The 9,914-nt window shown below is 32.7% G+C and overlaps 1 protein-coding gene across 1 annotated transcript; it reads right to left on the reverse strand.

The window, feature by feature from the left end:
- Window positions 1-508: 508 nt before the first annotated feature.
- Window positions 509-9,573, reverse strand: LOC131957198 (pre-rRNA-processing protein TSR1 homolog). Its single transcript, XM_059321928.1, has 20 exons — window positions 9,418-9,573; window positions 7,363-7,424; window positions 7,162-7,242; window positions 6,689-6,801; window positions 6,315-6,507; window positions 6,154-6,224; window positions 5,881-6,064; window positions 5,566-5,766; window positions 4,667-4,793; window positions 4,501-4,565; window positions 4,142-4,267; window positions 3,919-3,989; window positions 3,674-3,766; window positions 3,115-3,280; window positions 2,931-2,982; window positions 2,443-2,648; window positions 1,962-2,064; window positions 1,564-1,704; window positions 1,047-1,121; window positions 509-946 (listed from the first exon to the last, which is right to left on the reverse strand). Exons 1-20 carry the CDS (start codon window positions 9,512-9,514, stop codon window positions 732-734), a joined length of 2,442 nt encoding a protein of 813 aa, XP_059177911.1. The 5' UTR covers window positions 9,515-9,573; the 3' UTR covers window positions 509-731.
- Between the last annotated feature and the right edge of the window lie 341 nt (window positions 9,574-9,914).

Below are 9,914 nucleotides of genomic sequence, written 5' to 3' on the forward strand. Positions count from 1 at the left end.
AAACACTTTAGGAAAGACACTTTACAGCATATAGGTAAAAGTGGTTTTTGGATGATAGTTAATATGGGGGGGGGGGGGGGGGGGGGTGTCGTGTCAAAAATGTCAATTATGTGGAATGTAATGTGCATGATCCTAGGGAGAATCACATTTATTTTAGTGTAAATATAAGAGAATTTCTGACAGGTACAGTATCCCAGTCTGGTACCATATCAAATTATTTTTAGGCGAACCAATTCTGTATCAAAACTTTGTTAGCTTGTTAATGAACATAAGTGCCAAAAGTAATTTTTTAAAGCCTCATTTGCAGTCTGTAATTAATTAAAATGATTATCTTGATTTATGGCTAATTAAATAATTTATTGAAATGATTGTTCATGTTTAGTGCAGCAGTTAAGAATTATCATTGATGTATTTATAACTGATGCAATGTAATTCAAGTAATACTTTTCAAAGAAAAGAATTGAGGCAAAGATGTTCTAAACAAAAAAAAATAAACAGCAAATTTGCACATCTTTTTATTTGTGAAATTATCTCTATTTACATACTATGTGTAAACACAATACAGATTTTATACTTTAAAAACATTTTAGAGGATTGTTTCATAATTTTTTTTAAACATCTGAAAGACCATTCCTTATTGTCTGAATCCTTTTTTCATTTTCCCAAAAATTCATCTTAATGTGTAAAAAATGTGATTTTTACATACAATAAACAATGACAAAAAAAAAGCTTTAATCAAACAATTTAAATGCCTCTCCCTTTTCTGGTTCTTTTTCCATTTCTTCATCACTTTCCTCAACACTGCCATCTTCCATTACAGGAGGTAGAATATTGACACAGGGGTCATAACTCCATTTAGGGTAGACCCTTTTGTACAGATTCATCAGCACAGTGTCTTCAGATTTCAACTGCCCATTGAATGTGCACTTCATGTGCCCATGGGTTCCTGTAAATATATTGTACTTTTAAACAATGCTCATCCTCTTGCTTGTAAAATACACCCAGGAATTTAAAACTCAGTTTTCAAATAAAATTAAAATTTTTACCTAATGCTTGTTTGATATGTCCTCTTTTTCCATATTTTGTCCTTAATTCTATGGGCTTATAGAATTCTATGTCCTCTGAAATTACATTACATAAACATTTTATAAATACTTAGTTTTTTGATAATTGAAAATTATCAACACAATAAGTTAATCATGAATATACATGTAACAACATAACTACCATGTTAGGGAGCAGTAAAATAAAAGTAAATTTCCCTTTTAAACCTGACAGTCTAAGGTGAAAGTGGAGTTCGCCCATTTCTGTGACACTGACTTATAGAGGAATATTGTAGTCAACATTATGTCCCCCTCTTTTACTTTCCCTAACAGGTACAGTTTGGAGCTGGGTGGACTCAGGATGTTTACGGACTTGAACCTGGATTCAAACTCGAGATTTTCGATTTAACAGTCGTATGCTCTACCATTTGACTATGCCAACCCACTGGGTAGCAGTGAGATAGTAAAACCTTTTAATGACGTTGAATGTTAAAACAAAGTAGTGTCAGTGTCAACATACCTCTGTTGAAGAACATGTATCTGACAACAACAGATCTCTTGTTTATCTTGAAAGGTGCACCACTGAGGACGACTCTCTTGATCACAATTCTGTCTGTGTCTAGTGGCATCAGGGATCCTTTAGCCACAAGATCATACTTCTCTGTTTAAAATACAAAATATTCTTTATAACAGCATTAGCAGAAGTTGGTTAAAATTTAACTAATACAAGTTGAACTTAAAAACAAGTTAAATTTTATTTTAATTTTAAACAATATTTAAACACTTTAATTAATGTTTAAATGTGTTGTTACAGAATAAAAAGAAAATAAAAACAAGCTAAAAGAAGCTTTAATTTTAAATCATATATTATATAACAATCTGTTACTGTACACACAAGAAGATAAAATTAAAACTTACGCATTACATTTTCCCTAAACACAAGAACTGGCGCAGGTGCAAACATAATTGGAGCAAACATTGAAGCAACAATAAAACCTTGTTGAGGCAAGAACCTCTCCATCTGTCAAATACAAATTAATTAGTACTGGCTAAACAAACAGCATTTCAAAAATTTCTTTACATTAAGTTACTCTCCACCAGTATTCTAGTATAACCTAAAAAGAGGATAATTTAAGTTTTAAAAACATTTCCAAAACAATGCTAAAGCGCTTGAGCAATTTCATTTCCTTTAGAAAATATCAAGACACATTACATTTTGTAGACATGAATTATTATTTACAAAATTATACATTATACAAATTAATGTAAACAATTATTTATTTGTAAATAAATTTATTGAGACAAAAGAATAAGTGCACAAAGGTATGTTACAACTGAATACGTGACCAAAATTTTTCACACAGCAAGTGAAAGAGAAAGAAAACTTAAATCCTCTTACTTTAAACTTATTCTGGTAAGAATGCTCCGAGAAAATAGGGCAGGATGAAAACCGCCTAAATCCTATTTGAAAGACAAGAGGATCTTTGGCCTTGACTGGGCTTTTAAAACCTGGTGCCCTGGATATGAGAGCACTGATCAAAGTCATCTTCTGTTCATTGGAAAAAAGCCCAAACAGTGTAACAGGGTTCCCAGGTTTGTGGAAATCTGCAAGTTTTAATACAAGTAAAGTTAGCGAAGTAAACAACATATATTAATTTGTTAATTATGTCTTAAGTTTTTAATAAGGTATTAGAAAATTGAATAGGAACAGTGATTAAAAAAAATGTGTAAACAAAATAATTGACATTTTGCTTACTTTTAAAATTAGCTAAATTACTAAAAATATTAGAAATAAAAAAATAGCACTTGCACAAAATGATTGAAATAGTTTTTAAAAACTTAACAAGAATACTAAGTGTGTGGAGATGAAAAAACATAAACACAAACCCATAAAAGACTTTGGAACATTTTTCACATGCACTGTGATGTAGTTTCCAGGCTGAAAAAGATTTGAGAATAATTTAAAGCAAATAGTCCTTGAACCAGATAAACATATATCTCTTATATTTTACCATTCAGGTAGGTCTATTTATCTGAAAACAATTAACTAAAAAACATTTTTTATAGTTACCTCAGCAAGAAGATTATCAGTTGCATCATCTTCTTGGTCAACGACAGAGATTTTCTTTAATCTTTTATAATGATGCTTATTGACTCTATAAATACGAGCATAATCGTAGGGAAGAGAATCATTATGATCCCAAACCGTTGTTTGAAAACTATCCATACCACGATACCTGGAATCGAATTAAAAGCTTATGATACAGTGTCTTAATTGAACAGTTAATTTACTTAGAACTAAAAGAAATGAACAATAAAAAACGACAATTAAAAAAAAAAGTAACAGCTGTACACACTGTATGTATAATATTTGTCTCATGAGCATATGCATTTGTTAATTTAATAATGATGTTTTCATTGTTTATATTATTGCATATATTAGTTTTTCCCCTTCTTTGCTAACTTAGACCAAGCTTAGTTACTGTTCCAATAATGAAATCCATAATTTTCTGCTATTGACAACAAAGTTGTGAATTGATGCACCTCATGGTCGCATATATTGTAAAGTGCTATGTGTAGCTCAGATTTACACATTATAATACTTTACAGAAAAAATAACAGTTTAATACCTAGCGAATCTCGTTCTAGCTGGAACATCAATTGGGGTGTCTATCTCATCAGGGAAGTGCACATGCAGCCTCTCTTCTTTCATACGTTCATACCTGCCAAAGTATAGATAACAACATTGATTAATGAACACAGTGATTTAACATTTTTAATGAAGCTAGTGACTATAACAAAAATAAATTATATTAAATTTGAATTAATTAGTTTGTAAAAACTATAATTAAAAATCTATTATTTAAATACAAACATTTTTTTATCCTCATCTAAGTCTATCTGATCATCATAATTTTCATTTTCATCAACTTCAGTTGCTGTAGCCTGGAGAAAAAGAAACATTTTAAAAGGAATAAACATTTGTTTGCAAGTATCCTCTAAATACTAGCATACTAGTCAACAAATCAATTACGCATTTAAAAAAAGTGTGAAAAACAGAATTACTGTTCATATGCAATAAAAAGATAAAATCTTACTGCATCGAGACCACCCTCGTCTTCTTCTTCCAACTCTTCATCACTGCCTTCAGGTTTTTTGGCATCAGCCATCATCTCATCCTCCATTGTCTCATCTTCACTGTCATCACTGCCAGCTGAACCATCCTTCAAAAACACATCCAAACACATTTTAATCCTCATGTATTCTTAAGACAGATATTCAGCTATTGTTTATCCAAACACCTTTTAATCTATATGCATTTTATAGGACAGATATTCAGCTACTGTTTATCCAAAGACTTTTTAATCAATATGTATTTTATAAGACAGATATTCAGCTACTGTTTAACCAAAAACGTTTTAATCTCTATTTTTTCAGTCAGATACTCTTCTCTTACTTCTAAATCCAATATCCAATTTCTCTGATAATCTGAAACTCCTTTTAAAGATTTCACTTTGACAGCTGAAAATGAAAAATAAAAAAAGAAAAGTGAATAAAAATAATAATTAAAGACTCCTTAAATTGCTATAAAATTAGATAATAAACTGTAACACAAAACCCACGTTTGTCCTCTCCCAACTCTTCAGCTGTTGGCCATGTTTGTTCCTGGTCCATTTCATCAGGAATAACTTCAGACTGAAGAGATTCAGGGTTTGTGGCTTTGGCTAGACAAAAACTCCTGGGTGTCACCTGTAGGAGAATAATTATAAACCTTATGAAGATGTTACTTGATTATAAGACAGAGTAAACTTCTTCTTCTTCGTTCTTAATTATTAGTGTTGAAGGGGATCGAGATTTATCTGCCAGTGGGTTTGAACACGAGACTTTGTTCGAATTTATCAACCATGAACTTTTTGCCGACTCGACCACGCCTCCAACACAATTAAGTGTTACGTGTCAACTGGTTATGCACCATTGAGGCCATTGACTCCGATTTCAGCCTGCTTTTTTCTTTTTGGATTTGCTTCCATAGTCTTTGTCCAACCAAGAACAAACTACAAGGCAGCAGTTGTTTAATTTTGGAGTTGTCTCTCCTAGAAGAGTGGCTGTCCCCAGCTAACGAGCCTCATCTGCTCGAGGGTTCGAACTCGAGACTTTTCGGTTTAGCAACCATGAGCTTTACCGACTCGACCACGCCGACCCCTACAGAGTAAACAAATAAGGGGTTACAAAAGCACATGTTTCAGTGGTGTAGTTACACATCTCCAGAACCAGAACAGTGCCACATATAAGCTACTTTCTTTATTTCTTACCTGAGTATAACCTGCTCAACAATGCTCTCAAGGCAGACAGATGAAAATAAATTTATAATTACGCAATTCTTGCACTTGCACACATTTTACAAACTTGGGTAGCAAACGAAAAAGTTTTGGATAACCATGCATGTGCTCTGATTTTTAGATTATCTTTCATGCATAGTACAACTTAAAATGAAACTGACAATAGAATCTCTAAAACTTACTTCTTTCATCTCATCATCAGTTCCATCCTCTTTTTTTCTTCTGTCTTTATTTCCTTTTACAACTAAAGGGTAGGGGTCATCAGACTGGTCTATCTGCGACATTTGAAAATCTCCCCATCCTGGTAAATGCACGAGCTTATTGACATTTAAACTTTTCCCTCTTAAGTAGCCACTCAGTTTAAGCGTACCAAAGACGGCATCCTATATTTAAATAAAAAAGGAAACAATTTAGGAAAATGAATCAAAAAACTTTTGACACATAAGTATGACAAATTATGAATATCATTTTTAGTAACAATAAATCACTCAACCTACATTTATTTCTTCAGTGGCATCAGCATCGTTCTCAACATTTTGCTCAAATTCTAACTTTTCAGCAAGAAGATAAGGACGAGAATCACGAAAATGCAATGGTTTTAGCGCTAAATTTGCTACTTGTCTCCAAAGGGCCTGTGCATCCTGCCATGTGTCAATCGTGCGGAATTTGCAGTCTGGAAAACTAAGATTAAAAGTATGATCATAAGCCGTTGCTTAGTAATTCTTTTCATAAAAAGCTACATCTACAAAGGGAAGTACAATAATACAAACCTTTTTTCTATTTGTTTGTCTATTAATTTCTTGGCATCTGATGTTTTCTTTTTACTTAATTTTGAGAGTCCCTAGGAAGAATAAAATATGTTGAATGTATTCAAGAAAGGAGTTTTCTTGTATGTTTAAAAAAAAATTCAACTTCCATTTGTTAAACTAACCTGGCATGCAAACACGCTGGCTGGGATGCCTTGACCCATAACACAGGCTAAACAATGCTCTCCATATTTGTCCATTCCATCTTCCCCAACAACAAACAAAACAACATCCGCAGCTTTGGCGGCATCCAATAATTCTTGGAGGTTCCCATACTCCGGGGTAATAAAACACATTCGATTTTTTAATTTGCATGCACTGAAACAATACAAAAAAAAAGTTCTTTAAAAACCAGTGATGTCAGTTAACACAATTTAAATATGAATTATAGAGAAAATATATGGACTGCCGATCTTTAACAATATAAGTAATATAAGACCAAACATGATTAACAACAGGATGAGAGTGTGATGGTCGAGCAAAGTCGGAAAATACAGACCTGACGTGCAAGACATTCTGTTCACTTTTGTTGGTTATTGCAGTCAGATCTGCTTCTTTAAGTAAATCTACTACAGCTGTTGTGTTAACGGACTTCTCAAGGCTGACTACAACCTGTACAATTTTTTAAAATGTAAATATATTAGTAATTAGAATGTAAGTTAAAGAGAATATATTTGTATTTCAGGAAAGGCTGTTTAAAATAAATAAATAAAAAGCTGATGTTGCTAACTTATCACTAAAAGCTGCAATAGCAGAATTTTTAAAACAAATTTTCCACATTGTACTTCCAAACTAGAGAAAATTACTGTTAAAGTACCACAAATTTTTAACAAACAACAAAAAAAAAAAAAAAAAAAAAAACAAGCCTACTAGGGATCTGATCTGGATGAATAAAGAACCAAAGGCTGTGGCATAACTGAATTTGATGAGAAAGCTAAGTCATAAATAATTTGGTAAACCCAAATAACTTACCACTAATCGAGGTGGAAGGGTTGCAACTCCTCGCTTTTCATCAAGAGTATTTCCCCTGCCATCAACTCGCTTTACAGCTGCCTGTAAAAGATGTTTCAAAAATGTTCTTTGTCAAATAAATATAAAAATACCACATGTCACTTAGTAGATTCTATTTACTTTTCAGCTTAAAAATGAAATAATATTAGAAATCTGAAATACCTCTTGGCGCAATACTTCTTTTATCTTCTTATCTTTAGTTATTTGTTTAACATTGACTTTTCCTGTAAAACATGTGGCAATAACATTCTTTAGTATTATGAAAATGTGAATCTAACTTAGAAACAAAGCCTATAAGATTAACATCAACAAAGAATATCTTGTACTCACTTAGCAGCGACTAAGATAAGAAGGGGATGGGCAGGAGAGAACAACAAGTGGGTAAACCTCCATTTCAGCGTATTTTATTCTCCGTTGCTTGTTTACCTCCAGTTGAGCGTATTTTATTCTAACAACCGAAACACACCAAAACATTAGGAAAACACGATTTATTTTTTGTATTGTATTTTTGTTTTAGCAAATGAATAAAAATGAATATTTAAAAAACACGACTTGTTTATTTGTATTGTATAAAAACAACAAAGAGACTGACTGAAGTGCTTTGTTTGTTGGTTACAAAAATAGAGATGCACATTTTGTACAATTAAGTGTTCCAATTTCAACTAAACTGAATAAAAGTATTAAAAGGCACAATAATGCTGCTAAAAGTGGGCCGGGGGGGGGGGTGGAATTTGGTGAGGGCTGGCTTGGAGTGTTAGAGAAAGTGTGACAACTCACGTTGTCATTTTAAAAAAAATAATGTTAGAGGTCGTCCATAAATGACGTCACACTCGTAGGGGGAGGGGGGGGGGTCAGATGGTGCTACATCATTTTTGGGGGGGGGGGGGGGGTCTTGCTTTTTGTGACGACGCGTTTTTTTTACGATTTTTACCTCCCCCCTCCCCTCCGTTACACGTCGTCACAAAAAGTCAGACCCCCCCTAAACTGACGTCACACCTCAGCCTACAACCCTCCCCCCCCCCCCCTCAAAATTTCTGTTGAATTTTTCTTAAAACATCGATAATTTTTCCAAAATCTTGTCAGAACTCTGTCAACATAGAGTATTTTGATCAATTCATATTACAATTTATTAAAACCGTTTTCTAAAACGCGAAATAACGGCTAAAACTTGTTTTTCTAACATTGCTTTTTTATAATGCAAAAAAGGGACGTCACACCATCTGAAACCCCACCCCCTCCCCTCATCACACACCGTCACAAAATTGCTGACCCCCCTCTCCCTTACGAGTGTGACGTCATTTATGGACGACCCCACATCAATTTTTTTTAAAAGTCAGAAATTTACTCATACAAAAAAGGGAAGGATGGTAGATTTACTATGAATTTAAATAACATACAACTCTATAGTAAAAAAATTTTTTCAGTTTTAGCAAAACTGTCAAATTAAAAAAAAAAAGAGTTTGTACATTTATTGCATAAATACAAAAATATAAAACAGAATGATTAACAGTGTATCAGTTTCACCATGAGACAAATGCCTTATTTTTTAAAAATACAATACAAATAAACAAGTCGTGTTTTTTTAAATATTCATTTTTATTCATTTGCTAAAACAAAAATACAATACAAAAAATAAATCGTGTTTTCCTAATGTTTTGGTGTGTTTCGGTTGTTAGAATAAAATACGCTCAACTGGAGGTAAACATGCAACTGAGAATAAAATACGCTGAAATGGAGGTTTACCCAACAAGTGAACAAGATTGCTTATTAAGAAGTCCTGAGTTATGCAACTACAGGCTTGTTAGCTGGGGACAACAACGCATCTAGGACAGATTGTTCTGAGTTGAATCAAAGTATCCAGAAAGAAAACCTGGTTGAAGTTGAAGTGAAGAAGTCAAGAGTCAACTGGCCATCAACGACTCATCTGCCCAAAGACCAAAGTAATGAACTTAATTTTTACTTAAGGCTTATAGAGTTAGCAGTCATATGCTCTTCTGCCCGAACACGCTGTTACAGAAATAATTTCAAAACATTTCTTCTCTTTTAGATCAATTTAAAATTTAAAAACAATTTTTCTTGTTCTGCTACACACACTTAAATTTTGATGTCGATGAGTACTCGAAAACAGGTTGCAACGAAATATAAAGGATGATTAATGAATAAATAAAAGAGTTTACTATTTGAATCTTAAAATTAATGACTGGCATGCATACTTACCATGAGCCTCTCTTTTTAAATTTCTCTTGCTTCTGTGTTTGCCATGATTATGGCTTTTGTTTTTTTGTTTTAAAATTGATCTATGCCCACCTGCCATGTTTCAATTTTCGCTTTCGTTAATAAAACCTAGACTGGAATAATTTTGCGCAGATCCTAGATCTAGATCTAGATCTAAATGGTAATTTTTCAGATAAAAAATAATTTATTTAAAAAAATACATCATAAGTAAAAATTATTACATTTTTTAATCTTATAAAATAAAATAGATTTATAAATTAGTTTTGCTAAAATATATAAATAAGTTATTCCAAATGATCATATCCATATTTTATCAACATTTAACGGCGATACTAATTACCAATAACTCTTCAAGAAGAAAATTATGTCAAAGTCAGTAGCCTAACTAGTTTAGCATTAGTTTTAACTTTTAATGCCGACACCAGTGTTGTCTTCCAGACTTTTTTCTCCGGAGGGGGGGCACTTGATATTTTCGGGGG

The sequence above is a fragment of the Physella acuta genome, unplaced genomic scaffold (genome assembly GCF_028476545.2).
Source record: "Physella acuta isolate Inbredline_101_S28 unplaced genomic scaffold, ASM2847654v3 ptg001219l, whole genome shotgun sequence".
Lineage (NCBI taxonomy): Eukaryota > Metazoa > Mollusca > Gastropoda > Physidae > Physella > Physella acuta.

Coding starts and splice junctions, on each gene's coding strand:
- LOC131957198 (XM_059321928.1), bottom strand. CDS start 9,514: ATGGCAGGTGGGCATAGATCAATTTTAAAACAAAAAAACAAAAGCCAT. Junction 4,566..4,666: donor AGAGTTGGGAGAGGACAAAC/GTGGGTTTTGTG, acceptor TTTCATTTTCAG/CTGTCAAAGTGAAATCTTTA. Junction 947..1,046: donor ACATATCAAACAAGCATTAG/GTAAAAATTTTA, acceptor ATATATTTACAG/GAACCCATGGGCACATGAAG.